This window comes from Siphateles boraxobius, unplaced genomic scaffold (genome assembly GCF_051911475.1).
Source record: "Siphateles boraxobius isolate OS27281-9 unplaced genomic scaffold, OSU_SipBor_1 25, whole genome shotgun sequence".
Taxonomy (NCBI): Eukaryota; Metazoa; Chordata; class Actinopteri; order Cypriniformes; family Leuciscidae; genus Siphateles; species Siphateles boraxobius.
In genome coordinates, this window is record NW_027508866.1 from 32,652,009 (window position 1) to 32,667,839 (window position 15,831).

The 15,831-nt window shown below is 39.4% G+C and overlaps 1 protein-coding gene across 1 annotated transcript in view; it reads right to left on the bottom strand.

Annotated features, from left to right (window-relative positions):
* Positions 1-15,831, bottom strand: part of mctp1b (multiple C2 domains, transmembrane 1b) — a 49,415-nt gene that overhangs the window by 17,903 nt on the left and 15,681 nt on the right. Inside the window, exons 2-6 of the mRNA XM_077243594.1 lie at positions 10,863-10,977; positions 10,561-10,703; positions 9,132-9,211; positions 6,094-6,217; positions 654-833 (exon numbers count right to left, since the gene is read on the bottom strand). Coding sequence (XP_077099709.1) covers positions 654-833; positions 6,094-6,217; positions 9,132-9,211; positions 10,561-10,703; positions 10,863-10,977 — 642 coding nt within the window. The remainder of the gene's footprint in view (positions 1-653; positions 834-6,093; positions 6,218-9,131; positions 9,212-10,560; positions 10,704-10,862; positions 10,978-15,831) is intronic.

Here is a 15,831-nt window from a genome sequence, read left to right on the forward strand (position 1 = left end):
GATGGATGGATGGATGGATGGATGGATGGATGGATGGATGGATGGATGGATGGATGGATGGATGGATGGATGGATGGATGGATGGATGGATAGATAGATAGATAGATAGATGGAATGGGACTCACAACACATTAGTGAGTGATGTATTTCCTATTGTATTCTGCTGTAAATAATGCAGGCTAGGATTATTGATTAATATAATTTTTTGATTAATAAATCCTTTCCTTGGATACATTTATTTTATTTATTTATTACAGGGACAGTGCATATTAATAAACATTTCTGTCAATATGCCAGAATTAGCCAAAAGGCTATTTTTCATCTGCAGTCCCTAGACAGATGGTAAAAAGTCACCCTAAAAGAGAGTAAAATTACACATTTACATAACAATATAAAAATTACCATACATTTAGTAAAAAATACTATTATGTTCAAATGTATAATCGAAACACAGAAAACCAACAATCAGACAAAAACATGACACATACACACACACACACACACAAAGCAAGAAGCCAGCAATGGGCAGCGAGAGCATCAGCAGAAAGGAAAAGTTTTCAGAAAAGAAAAAAATTCTTTGGGAGTTGAATCGTGGAAGACCAGGGACATGTTTTATTAAACTTGCCATGTTGAAATGCTGCAGTGGTTCATACCTTACTCTTGTACTTCTGAGGGCCTAGTTTGAACTTGACGTAAGGGTCACTGAAGCCATTCTGGTCCATAGGGATGAGGTTGCGACCCTCTATTAGTCTGATGCTCACGATGCCCTTCCACAGCTGAGACTTTCTGTACAGGTCCGACAGCCGCAGATTCTGCTGCTGCAGCTGCTGTTGCTGCGGTTCACACACACATCACAGGACACTTCAGTCGAAAATGACAATTCTGTCATCATCTACTCAGCCTTATGTTGCTCAAAACATGATTTTTCTTTTCTATTGGATACACAATGAGATGTATAGAAACTACTTTTGTCCATACAACAAAAGTGTGTGGTGTTCGCAGTTGTAAAGCCCCAAAATTTGAGCATCATAAGGCCAAGTACACTACCGTTCATAAGTTTGGGGTCCGTATGATTGTTTTTTTAAAGAATTCAGTATTTTTTATTTACGAACGATGCATTAAACTGATCAAAAGTGACAGTAAATACATTTACAAAAGTATTTTATTTCAAATAAATGCTGTTCCTATTCAACACAGAATCATATTCCACCACAATATGAAGCAGCACAACTGTTTCCAACATTGATAATAAATGTTTCTTGAGCAGCAAATCATCATATTAGAATGATTTCTTAAGGATCGTGTGACACTAAAGACCAGCATAATGATGATGAAAATTCAGATTTGCATCACAGGAATATAAATAACATTTGAAAACATATTAAAATAGAAAACAGTCAATTTAAATTATAATAATATTTCACAGTATTACTAAGTCTTGGTGTGCTTTCAAAAACATTAAAGAAACCTTACCGATTCCAGTCTTTTGAATGGTAGTGTACATGATGACAGAATTGCCATTTTTTAGGGAACTATCCCTTTAAGACAAAAGGTTCACAAATGGGGAAAATACTCAAAGAGTGTGGAATGGTTTCACACACACCATGAAGGATTGGGTCACCAAAGCATGAAATGCAAATGTCTACAAAATGGCATTGCCCATCACCCTGAGAGATGCATGACTGCGGCCTCTAATGGATCCTCTGACCAGACTGCTGCAATTCTGACCCGTATCTGACATATAGTATTCTGTTCGGCATTGCACACAAACCAAATCCTCTTCGAACAGACCATCCATATTGCAGAAGTCTTTCTGCAAAAACGTCATTGCTAATAGAGCAGATGCAGCGTGTGGGATGGTTTACACAGCAGCTGGTCAGAGAATTTGGGGGCAAACACTCTTGCTTTTTTACCTTAATGCATCCCTTCCAGCTTGTCCTCAGTAGCATGGTCTACAAAAACAACAGAGCAGGTCATATGTGTTACTGTATAAACAGTAGAGCAGGATGGAGGCGGGGCCGCTTTGATTGACACCACGCTATTTTGTACGGTATATCCGATCAAGACGAATCTTCTGTTCTTGCGCTCTGATCTGATGATCAGTGTCGCCCATCAGACTGCTGTTTCATCTCTTGGTGGAACACCGTGTGAATTTCGACGTGTTCTCCACCCGCTCGCCCAGTACAGAAGGTTTCTAATGTCTAATTTAAAGTCATTTCATGCATTATGTAGACAGCACAACATCTCTTCGTCCCAGTACAGTATCTCTCAAAGAGCACATTAGAGGCATTTTGTACTAGCATACCACACTACTTATGCAGACAGTGTACAGTATGCAGTTTTTTGGTACTGTATTCCACACTGCTTGTCTTGATCTTGCACGGTTCAGTGTGACTTTTTACATAAAATGGATTAAAAATACAAAATAACCATTTTTACTGGATAACTGGATGATGCACAGAGAATAAAAAGCAGCGTAGTAGAATGTAGTACACTAATATTTACATATGTACACTATTATTTACATTTATTTATTTATTGTTTATGTACATAATGCATATTGTTTTTTTTAAATAGTAGGAAATATATAGACTACCATTTAAAGGTTGGGGTCAGTAAGATTTTTTAATGTTTTTGAAAGTCTCTTATTCTCACAAAGGCTGCATTTATTTGATCAAAAATACAAAGTGTAATATTGTGAAATATTATTACGATTTTAAATGTAGGTTTCCAACTGAATGTGTTTTAAACTAAAAATGTATTCCTCTGATGGTAAAACTGAATTTTCAGCATCATTACTCCAGTCTTTAGTGTCACATGATCCTTCAGAAATCATTCTAATATGATCATTTCCTGCACAAGAAACATTTATTATCATCGTTGAAAACAGTTGTGCTGCTTAATGATTTTGTGGAAACCATGTTATTTTTTTCAGGATTCTTTAATAAATGGAAAGTTCAAAAGAACAGCATTTATTTGAAATAGAAATCTTTTGTAACATAATAAAGGTCATTACTGTTATTGATTAATTGAATGCATAATTCCTGAATAAAAGTATACATAAAAAATGTACTAAGCCCAAACCTTTGAATGGTAAAACAGAGTATGCATGTTTCCTAAAAAAAGATGACTAGATGTTAGGGCTGCTGGATTATGGCAAAAAAATCATAATCATGATTATTTTGGTCAATATTGTAATCAAAATTATCTAACACAATTAGGAGTATTCGATATGAACAAATTCAAAAATGTTGTTGCTTGTAACAAAGCAAACTCGCAGATGCGGCGAGTATAAAACAGGCTTGAGTAACAGCGCGAGTTTCGCTGCTTAATGCGCTTTTAATAACTCGTTTTAATATCAAGCATGTCCCGTAGGAGACTGCCAATCAAGACAGTCATGTTACATGAATTGACTGATTTGGACGTCATATGTGTGGGTGTTTAAAGTGCTCCATTATGCAATAGCATAATGATTAGACTTAGTTTAATGCAATATCCTTTCAAATATTAAAGGTTCCTAATTTTTACATGCATGCAAGGTAAAAAACACTTTAGTTTTCTTGTAATTTACATAGTACATCACCTCATTTCTCAGAGAGTCTGAAAACATTTTGTTCGAAGATTCAATCTCTCTAGATTCAGCCTTTCCGAGAGCCTACTCTGCTCTGATTGGTCAGACAGCCCAGTCTGTTGTGATTGATCTACTCTGCTCTGATTGGTCAGACAGCCCAGTCTGTTGTAACTGGTCTACTCTGCTCTGATTGGTCGGACAGCCCAGTCTGTTGTGCAGAGCAGTCTGTTGTGATTGGTCTACTCTGCTCTGATTGGTCAGACAGCCCAGTCTGTTGTGGTTGGTCTACTCTGCTCTGATTAGTCAGACAGCCCAGTCTGTTGCGATTGGTCTACTCTGCTCTCATTGGTCAGACAGCCCAGTCTGTTGTGATTGGTCTACTCTGCTCTGATTGGTCAGACAGCCCAGTCTGTTGTGATTGGTCTACTCTGCTCTGATTGGTCAGATGGCCCAGTTTGTTGTGATTGGTCTGACAGCGTTTGAGTAGACTTTATCAGTAGGCAACCAATGAAGATCATAGGCTGGCATTATGCAAATTTGTTGCATTGTTACGTTTTGTTCGTACCAGGAAGTGAGACTGGAATTACTGTCGACTCCTTTCAACAGTTCAGAATCGGTTCTTTCTTTTAGGAGACAATTACTTTCTTTGTCGTGCACTTTGAACTTTAAAACTTTGCAGACCTTTTACATTCACAAACAGCTTTATTACACACTGCATTGAAGGGTGGATTCTGAAATCCACTGCTGAGTCAATGTGTATCTTTTGAGTGATTTTTAATCAGGTTATTAATCAATATTTATCCTTCTACATATTGATTTGAATGACTTCATATCATTTGAGATTTACTGAGTTATAGAAGTATATGTATTGTACTCTCTCTATGTTTTTGAGAGAGGCACCCAACATGTGTTAAAACATACAGTTGTGGTCAGAATTAATGGCATCCCTGGTAAATATGATAAAAAATGGCTGTAAAAATAAATCTGCATTGTTTATCCATTTGATCTTTCATTCAAAAAATGGTCAAGGCAGAAGCTTCATTTTGTGCACCGTAACAAATTTTTGTGTTGATTTTGATGTTTGTTTTGGATCGTTGTCCTGATGGAAGATCCAACCACGGCCCATTATAAGGTTTCTAGCAGAAGGCGTCAGGTTTAGATATTTATCGGTTTTTTAACAAGAAGTCCAGGACCTCCAGCAAAAAAAAATAGGCCCACAACATTAAAGTTTCAGCGGCATATTTAACCATGGGTATGGGGTACTTTTTATCCCTGTTTGCACCAAACACATCTGGTGATTAATTTCATCTGACCATAGAATCCTTTTACAGAACCCTTTTAAAAATCCAGTCGTGTCTGACAACTGAATATGCTGGTATGTTTTTGGAGGAGCGAGGAGGATTTTTCTTGATATCCTCCTAAACAACATGTGGTGATGTAGGGGTTGTTTGTTTTTTGTTTTATATGCTTTCTGACCCCAAGCCTCAAGTAATCTCTGCAATTCTCCATCTGTGATCCTTGGAGAGTCTTTGGCCACTCAAACTTTCCTCCTCACCGTGCATTAAGACAATATAGACACACGTCCTCTTCCTGGCAGATTCGTAACATCTTTAGTTGATTGGAACTTCTTAATTATTGCCCTGATGGTGGAAATGGGGATTTTCAATTCTTTAGCTATTTTCTTACAGCCGCTTTCTATTTTGTGATGCTCAACATTCTTTTGATGCACATCAGAACTATATTCTTTGGTTTTACTCATTGTGATGTATGATTAAGGGAATTTGGGCTTTGTGTTTCCTCATATTTAAACTCCTGTGAAACAAGAAGACATAGCTAGACTATTCCATGTTCCTAGATATATTACTCGTAAAAAATTCTAGGGGTACCAATAATTGTGGCCAACGTGCTTTGGAGAAAAACATTTATTTCATAATGTAATTCCCCCCCCCCCCACACACACACTTTCAATTCTTTTACTTCAATGAAAGGTTAGATTTGAGCAATTTTGTTTAATGAAAGATCAAAAGGATAAACAAATCAGATTTATTTTTTTACAGCCGTTTTTGATCATATTTACCAGGGGTGCCATTAATTCTGACCACAACTGTATATCTATTCTTCTAGCTGACCAACACAGCCGAGGTCACTGGGGTCATTTCAATCTGTCGTATACGTTACCGCTTCTTAATTAACGCATTTATTAAAGCTATATTCCAGCATTAGAGAATAATGATGAATATTGTCTGTACCTCTCACCGAGAGAAAGAAAATGATATCTGTATATTTTGGCACAATGTTTTCATAATCTTTGGAAGGTTCCAAAATTGAAATCAAAACTCTTTTTTTAACTTCCTGACAGCTAGAGATTCTACAGTCTCAAGAGAAGTGTGAAACAAATGTGAGGTTTGTTAATGTGTCAGAATGAAGTCTTTTTGGATGCATGTTGAGAATTTGCTGGCAGATTTCCTCTTCCCCAACTTCAACAAGTATAAAACAACATTAATCTGCCAAATGAGTCTCACCGCCTGTCTGAGGGCCTCTCTGTCCTCTGTGCTTCTTGGGAACAGAGTGACCACCAGCTCCAGAGAGCCCAGGTCCTGATCAGGGCAGTGAGGATCGTGAAGGTCCAAACGAACATCAAGGGGTCTGTGACAAAAACATGGCTTGTTATGACAACCATTATAAGTAGTTTTGTAGTTTAACACCTAAAGAAAAGCATAAAACTTTTAATAAATCTGTTTACAATCACGTTGTGGCCGCCTATGACCAGCCAAATTTGATTCCAATTTTTGGACACTTTCAGTCATGTAGTAAAATAATAATGGGTGACAACATAAAGGATTAGTTCACCTCAAAATGAAAATGTACTAATAATTTACTCACCCCAATGCCATCCAAGATATCCATGTCTTTCCTTCCTCAGGGGAAGAGAAATTAAGTTTTAGGAAAACATTTCTGGATTTTTCTTTGAATAATGGACTTCAATGACAACCAACGTTTTGAAGTCCAAATCAATGCAGTTTCAAAGGTCTTTGAAGTGCTTTAACAGTCTGTGCACGATCGCAGCTGAGGAGGAGGGTCTTATCTCGCGAAAAGATTGGTAATTTAAATAAAAAAATAAAAATAAAAAAAAGAAATATATATATATATATATATATATATATCCACACTTTTTAACTACAATTGTTCAGATTGGGTTGATCTGCAACGTGCCGGGAACTACTTCATCACGATGAAAAGGTCAGACTCGATGTCGCCGGCGCCAGCGGAAGTACCGCCCCACTCGACCGTGCGAAGGAGGCAAGTTCAAATTGTATTGGTCGCTCTGTAAACAGTGGGGCGGCACTTCCGCCGACGCTGGCAACATCGACAGTGACCTTACAACGTGATGACGTAGTTCCCGGCGCGTTGCAGATCAGCTCAATCCGAAAAATTGTAGTTAAAAAGTATATATACAGGTCCTTCTCAAAAAATTAGCATATTGTGATAAAGTTCATTATTTTCCATAATGTAATGATAAAAATTAAACTTTCATATATTTTAGATTCATTGCACACCAACTGAAATATTTCAGGTATTTTATTGTTTTAATACTGATGATTTTGGCATACAGCTCATGAAAACCCAAAATTCCTGTCTCAAAAAATTAGCATATTTCATCCGACCAATAAAAGAAGTGTTTTTAATACAAAAAAAAAAGTCAACCTTCAAATAATTATGTTCAGTTATGCACACAATAGTCAATACTTGGTCGGGAATCCTTTTGCAGAAATGACTGCTTCAATGCGGCGTGGCATGGAGGCAATCAGCCTGTGGCACTGCTGAGGTGTTATGGAGGCCCAGGATGCTTCGATAGCGGCCTTAAGCTCATCCAGAGTGTTGGGTCTTGCGTCTCTCAACTTTCTCTTCTCAATATCCCACAGATTCTCTATGGGGTTCAGGTCAGGAGAGTTGGCAGGCCAATTGAGCACAGTAATACCATGGTCAGTAAACCATTTATCAGTGGTTTTGGCACTGTGAGCAGGTGCCAGGTCGTGCTGAAAAATGAAATCCTCATCACCATTAAGCTTTTCAGCAGATGGAAGCATGAAGTGCTCCAAAATCTCCTGATAGCTAGCTGCATTGACCCTGCCCTTGATAAAACACAGTGGACCAACACCAGCAGTTGACATGGCACCCCAGACCATCACTGACTGTGGGTACTTGACACTGGACTTCAGGCATTTTGGCATTTCCTTCTCCCCAGTCTTCCTCCAGACTCTGGCACCTTGATTTCCGAATGACATGCAAAACTGAGCAACAGTCCAGCGCTGCTTCTCTGTAGCCCAGGTCAGGCGCTTCTGCCGCTGTTTCTGGTTCAAAAGTGGCTTGACCTGGGGAATGCGGCACCTGTAGCCCATTTCCTGCACACGCCTGTGCACGGTGGCTCTGGATGTTTCTACTCCAGACTCAGTCCACTGCTTCCGCAGGTCCCCCAAGGTCTGGAATCGGTCCTTCTCCACAATCTTCCTCAGGGTCCGGTCACCTCTTCTCGTTGGGCAGCGTTTTTTTGCCACACTTTTTCCTTCCCACAGACTTCCCACTGAGGTGCCTTGATACAGCACTCTGGGAACAGCCTATTTGTTCAGAAATTTCTTTCTGTCTTACAGAGGGTGTCAATGGGTGCTTGAGGGTGTCAATGATGGCCTTCTGGACAGCAGTCAGGTCGGCAGTCTTACCCATGATTGCGGTTTTGAGTAATGAGGCTGGGAGTTTTTAAAAGCCTCAAGAATCTTTTGTAGGTGTTTAGAGTTAATTAGTTGATTCAGATGATTAGGTTAATAGCTTGTTTAGAGACCCTTTTCATCATATGCTAATTTTTTGAGACAGGAATTTTGGGTTTTCATGAGCTGTATGCCAAAATCATCAGTATTAAAACAATAAAAGACCTGAAATATTTCAGTTGGTGTGCAATGAATCTAAAATATATGAAAGTTTAATTTTTATCATTACATTATGGAAAATAATGAACTTTATCACAATATGCTAATTCTTTGAGAAGGACCTGTATATATATATATATATATATTTTTTTTTTTTTTTTTTTTGAAAATGTCCAATAGTTTCGCTAGACAAGACCCTCCTCCTCAGCTGCGATCATGCACAGAGTGTTAAAGCACTTCAAAGACCTTTGAAACTGAATTGATTTGGACTTCAAAACGCTGGTTGCCATTGAAGTCCATTATTCGAAGAAAAATCCAATAATGTTTTCCTCAAACTTAATTTCTCTTCCACTGATGAAAGAAAGACATGGATATCTTGGACGGCATTGGGGTGAGTAAATGATTAGGAAATTTTCATTTTGAGGTGAACTAATCCTTTAATTTGCTTGAATTAGATGTCATAAACTCTTAGAAAACAACAGAACACTAGCAAAAATAACCTTGTCACCATTCATTTCATAAAACTCCTCTAGATGGTTGTTACATTTGAACACTGTTTTGATGCTAATTGTAAATGTATTCATTTGACACAAAACTTGAATTCTTATATAATTTCAGTAATAATGAAGACATTATACCTCAGGTGCTCTAGAGACTCAAGATACAGGTAAGCTGAGCCCATGAAATCATCTTGAAGGCCAAAATCATAGTCAAACACCTAAAATAGATTGGAAAAGGAAAAATTCTTAAAGGAAGAAATACAGTATTCAGAGATCACTCTAGATTTCAATTGAACACATAGAAAATCAGACATTAATGTAATTATTCCAAAAGATGTTAACACCTGTTTAATGAGTTTTCAGCATAAATGCAATCCAATTTATAACTTGTCGTTCAATAAGCAAGTCAGATTAACTCATCTGACTGACTGATAACTGTTTTCGATTAATTAAAGTCCCCCTGTGGTGAAAATCAATCTATTAATGTTGTTTATATTTCTATGTGGTGTTTTTAATGTGCTTTAAGACAAACCATGTGCAAATTCACAAGTCACTGCCATTGCTGAGTATTATCTCCTTAAAACTGTCAGACAGTCTCAAAAACGAGGTTTGAAATCGCTGGTGTTTCTGACGTCACAAACTACCTTGTAACCAATCACGTCAATGTGTAATCATCAACGAGTGGATCTCTGAGCTGCTGTGAGTGAGTGGAGGCGGGGCTCGTTTGCATATTCAAAGAACCGAGGCAAGGTAGTAGAGTTACATTCAAGCTATTTTAAGGCATGAAGAATTTTTTTCAAGGAAAAAACATTTAAATGTTATTTTGGTGATCGAAGAGTTTTAAGGGATATAATTATTGACTACAGGGGGACTTTAAAAATAAGTAATTTTGTATTGGAAACGTTCTTTTCATGCAGTAATGTTTTTGTTTCGCTAAAAAGAACCATCTTAGAATAATAGTTTTTTTAGGAATCCTGAATTTAAAAAATCTGTGTTTTTGATTCATTAAAACAAACAAAAATTTGTTCGAGAATTGGACTAGACAGGTTGCACAGGCACAGTAGCTAGCTTTTTGATTAACTAAAAAGACTAATAAGACCAATTTATTCAGGAACCGGGCTATACTGGTTTTGATTTTCTAAAACAAACCACTTCATAAGAGTCATTGATTTGGGAACCACTACACCGGTCACTCAGTATGTTTTTGATACACTAAAATGAACCATCTCAGGGTCATTCACTCAGTATGTTTTTGATTCACTAAAACAAACCATCTCAGAGACATTCACTCAGAATGTTTTTGATTCACTAAAACGAACCATCTCAGAGTCATTCACTCAGTATGTTTTTGAATTATTAAAAGGAATCGCCTCATGAGAGTCATTAATTCAGGTTTCAGAAAATACTGTTCAAACAGCAGTATGTTTTTAATTCACTAAAAGGAACCGGCTCATAAGAGTTATTCATTCAGTTTTTGAACTACACTATACTGGAAACAGGCATCCAAAAAGAAATCAACATAATGGGTGATCCATCAGCATTAGCAATAAAAGCTGTATTTCTTTACCTTAATATATAGAGGCTCCTGCAAATTGTCCACTATCAGGCAAACACGCTCGTCCCAAACCGGGTTAAGGTTCTTGTGTATGATTTTACTGCGGAAAACTTCTTTACCTGCTATTTTGAACTTCACATACGGGTCACTTGTTCCTGAAACAAATAAAGTTTTGATTGCAACATACTGATTATAAAGCAATTGAACATTAGCTTTAAATAGCAGATAAATAGAAAAGTAAAACGCATTTCCCTGACAGTAAACACATATTTACAGTAACATAACAACATAAGCATCAAAGGTGCACGTCTTACCGCCTCTGTCTCGAATTGCAAGGTTGTTTCCTCTTTTCAGCACAATGTCCAACTGGTACATTGCTGAAATAGGCAGTAAAGTCTGTATGCCACCGTTACCAGCTGCATTAATGCCCTGAAGAAAACAGACATTGTCCCACAAACTTTAGTGCACATATGACATCCACAAACACAGTGTGTCCAACACCATTAATGCCAAACCTTATAGCCTGTGATAGTTTTACTTTTTCAACATGTTTATAGGGGAGAGCTCTGTTGTTATATTACATTTACAATGTTTAGATAATCTCTAATAGAACTTATGCCTGGGCAGGCAATTCATGATTAAAATTCAGACAGGATGTTGCAAGATGCCAAAAACAGATAAACTGGTGCTATAAAACCACTGAGAACATAACACTGAGCTCATCTTATTGTATATAGACCAAGTGAAATGATTTAGGCTATATTCTGTTGTAACAGTTTTATATTAGAATGGCACTCTGCATTAATTTAACTGAACTCTTTACAACACATCATCATATTTTTGGCTCTTATAAAGGACTATTGTAGCAGTCTTATGTAATGGCATGTTGCAACATGTAAAAGTTTGCAGCAACAAGTAAATTATCTGTCCAAAGAGAAAGCAAAAATGCTGTGCAATGTGGCCTATCACAGCTAATCAGAACATATTCAATGGTTATAATACAGTTACTTGGAGTATGATTGGGGGATTCCACAGTTTTCATACTTTTCTGAAAGTCAGCACTCATTTTTAGCTGTGTTAGCTGTAGAATCTTATAAGCCTGGTTGTGGTTGGTCACTTTACATGTCAGTCAGATGGTCTCATCCTGTCCCAGTTCTTAAACAGATTAAAATACTATTAAACTAAAATGTGAGAGTCACAATGTGGTGTAAGGGTGTGTTCACACTTTCGATTAAAACGAACCCTGGTGCGATTGCTCTGTGCGATTGCTCTGAATGCTGCCATCTGAACCATGGAGCCACCAAACAAGCGGTCCGAGATGCTGAAAAGATGGGTCTCAATCTGCTTCCAAATGAACTCTGGTGCGGTTCGAATTAAATATGAATGTAACACGGACCATAGACATGTAAACAAACCAAAAACAGGAACATTAGACCCTAAAAAGAACAGAATGCTCACACATATCATGAGGGATTCCTGACGCTGTTTTGACTCCTTTTCACATTTTATAAGCTCTTTACGAGTTCTCAGCTGGTCAAAATACCATCGTATGTAGACTACGCACATACAACGAGCACATTTAGCCCAGAACAGAGTTTTGGATGTTCGGTAAGTTCAGTCGTGAAAATGTAATAAAAGCTGACCAATCAGGTTGTGAACATATCCCTATTCCTTTATGTTTGGTATCTTTAGTTTTGGTGTTAAAATGCCAATGTGAACGCTAAGCGGACCAAAATGTTTTTTTGTTTTTTTTGGCCCGCACCAAAAGAATAAAGCAAACGAACTACAAGTTAATTACAGTTATTACGTTCCTGTGTATTTTGCGTGAATGAGGATTGGTGTTTGGACAGATATTGTGTTTTGCGGTAGTATGCCATTCGGAACCGTTGCCACTGACCACTTTTACGTCCGCAGTGGGGCTCGACAGCCTTAGTCAAACTGGTTGGCGCGTATGGTCGGGTTGTGGAGAGGTTGTGAGAGATTGTGGTTAGGTCAAAGGAGCAGTCTCAGCAGCAGGAGGGATGTAAAGGTCAGTAAGCTGGGCTGAGTTGAGTGGGGGACGGAGGGGGGTGACTCTGGGACGCCAGAGTCACTGTCGAGCCCTCTTGAGGTGTCATGGGCTAGTCGACGAAACACTGAGGACGGAAGGTGCCCAATTGAGGACCCTAGAGATACTAGGGTCCTAGAGATACTAGGGTCTCCTACTCTGCTCAATCCAGGCGGTTGTCATGAGGGGACCGCACTGTGGTTGCAGCCGTTGTGTGTGCAAATACTATTAACACCAGGCAGAAGATGGAGAAGCATAGGCTACTGTAAAGCTACGTCTTAGTTGGTGCTTATCTTGGCAAAAGCCGAGTACAAATCAGCATGAAGTTTTAACATCTACTCTCGTGTAATGGAAATCATGAAGATCTGGATACTTCCAGTGACTGCGGTGAATAGTGCTGCTGGTAACAAGGGAAAGACCTTGCGACAGCCTGGAGAGTCAGCTGACAGGAGGAAAGAGACCCCAATGGGGCTGGTAAGGGTTAGCTGCCCTAGTCGGAAGTATCCAGCTCTGTGTTTACAGGATGCTGGAGACACCCCCCCAAGGCTTCTGAGAAATTAAAGAGGAAAATACCCCTAGAGTCTGCGAGAGCGGGGGCGGAAGATGACTCAATGTTGGACAAGTTGGTTAACGACTTTGGAATGGAAACGGATATGAGTATGGAGAGTACTTCACAAAAGACTAGTTCATGTTCTGCAGTTAGCAAAGTCATTGAAGTCCAAGCTTGTGTCTGTGGCTGGAGCAAGGCGACAACGGTCAGGGGTTTGAAGATTCATCAAGGGAAAATGAAATGCTTGAGAGAGAAGGTACAAGGGCCTCGCATTGATCAGTACTTCTTACGAAGTCAGTCAAGTCAGTCGCATGAAATCCAGCGACAGGAAGCAAACCACAGTTCGCAGGATATCAGCACCCCTGTCATAGAGGAGAGGAGGGTTTGCACAGTTAGTGATGAACACATTGATACTTGTGAACCCGGTCAGATTAACCAGCAAAAGAGAGAAAAGAACCTCAACAGGCATAGGCCTGGAGTTAGATGGCCAAGAGCTTGTGAGAAAACTGCATGGGACACGGTAAACACAGATCTATGCTTTGCATTGGAAACAGTTGAAAAGAAGCTTGATAAATTTGGGGACATCATTTACGCATATGGAAGTGAGAGGTTTGGTGTGGAAAAAAGGAAGGAAAAAGTACAAAGTACTCCTGGAATGTCTAGACGGCAGCAGAAAATGTAAGGGTTAGTTAGAGAAAGGAGGCAGCTGAGGAAGCAATGGAAAAGAGCAGAGTAAGGTCAGAAGGAGGGACTCAATCTCTTACAAAGGGCCATAAAAGATAAGCTTGCAACATTACGCAGAGCTGAACGCCTACGGAAACGGTACAAAAAGAAGGAGCGTGCGAGGGCTAATTTCTATAAAGACCCATTCAAATTCGTAAAGAAGTTGTTCACCAGTGAGAAGAATGGCACTTTAAAAGCATCTAGGGTTGAGCTAGAGAGATATTTGGAGGAAACGCATACAGATGCAAAAAGGTATGAGCCTATGTCAATTCCGTCAGACATCCCACCTATCAATCCACCAGAGTACCAAATGGAGGTCTGTACACCAAAGTGGAATGAGATAGAGCAGGTTGTGAGAAAGGCAAGGGCTTCATCATCTCCAGGGCCTAATGGAGTTCCGTACAGAGTGTACAAGAGTGCTTCAGGAGTGCTTCAGGAGTTCTACGAATTCTGTGGAAATTGATAAAAGTGGCATGGGAAAAGCAGGTTGTACCTAGAGCATGGCGCCGAGCAGGTGGAGTCTTTATACCTAAAGAAAAAGATGCTACAAGCATCAGTCAGTTTCTTCCTATTTCACTATTAAACGTCAAAGGTAAGATTTTCTTCAGCATTATTGCTCAGAGATTGTCAACCTACCTATTAAAGAATGGCTTCATTGACACTTCAGTTCAAAAAGCAGGCATTCCAGGGTTCTCAGGATGCTTAGAACACATCAATGTTATCTGGCAACGAATTCAATCAGCTAAAAGGGAGAGGAAGGAGCTCCATGTGACATTCCTGGATTTGGCTAATGCATATGGTTCAGTGCCACATGAGCTTCTTTGGGCAGCATTTGATTTTTTCAGGGTACCGATGTCGATAACAAATTTAGTGAAAGCCTATTTTGGAGATTTGCAATTTAGTTTCTCGACTCCAGAATTCAGCACTACATGGCAATGCTTAGAGATTGGAATAATGGCAGGATGCACAATTTATCCACTGGCTTTTACCATGGCAATGGAAGTAATCATTAGGGCATCAAAATGGATAGTAGGAGGAGAGCGCTTGGCTTCTGGGATGCAACTACCACCAATCAGAGAATACATGGATGTCATGACAACCATGACTACAACAGTAGCCTGCACTAATCGGTTAATGGGCAAGTTAACCGATAACATTGAATGGGCATGAATGCAATTTAAGCCCTCTAAATCAAGGAGCATCTCGATAATTAAAGGCAAGGTGGTAGACAAAACATTCTTCATTAATGGTGAGGGAATACCAACAGTTTCTGAGAAGCCAGTGAAGAGTCTTGGGAGATGGTACGATGGGGATCTAAAGGACACAGTTCGAGTGGGAGAAGTTAGACGACAAGCAGTGGAAGGGTTGAAGAGCATTAACAGCTGCGCTTTACCAGGGAAACTAAAACTCTGGTGCTTTCAGTTTGGTCTACTGCCGAGGTTGCTGAGGCCACTGACTGTGTACGAAGTTTCTTTGACAACAGTGGATAAGCTGGAAGCGTTAATAAGTTAATATATCAGGAAATGGTTGGGAGTTCCACGCTGCCTCAGCAGAGTGGGACTTTATAGTAAAGGAATATTGCAGCTGCCAGTCTCTGCTTTAACTGAGGAGTTTAAGTGCGCCAAGGTCAGACTGGAAATGACCTTAGTAGAGTCACGCGACAAATGTGTAAGGGAGGCAGCACCTGTGTTAAAAACTGGTAGAAAGTGGTCAGCAAAGAAATCTGTGGAAGAGGCAAAGGCTGCCCTTCAAATTGGTGATATCGTGGGGCAGGTACAGCATGGAAGAGGGGGTTTTGTGCTCAGTTTAGCTCCTCCTAAATGGCACAAGGCAGCCCCTGCTCAAAGGAGGAAGCTCGTAGTCAACGAGGTGCGAAAGCAGGAGAGGACGAGGTCTATAAAGGCCATTTCCCAGGCCAAGCAGGGAGAGTGGATGAGATGGGAGAGTGTGGAACAACGCAAGA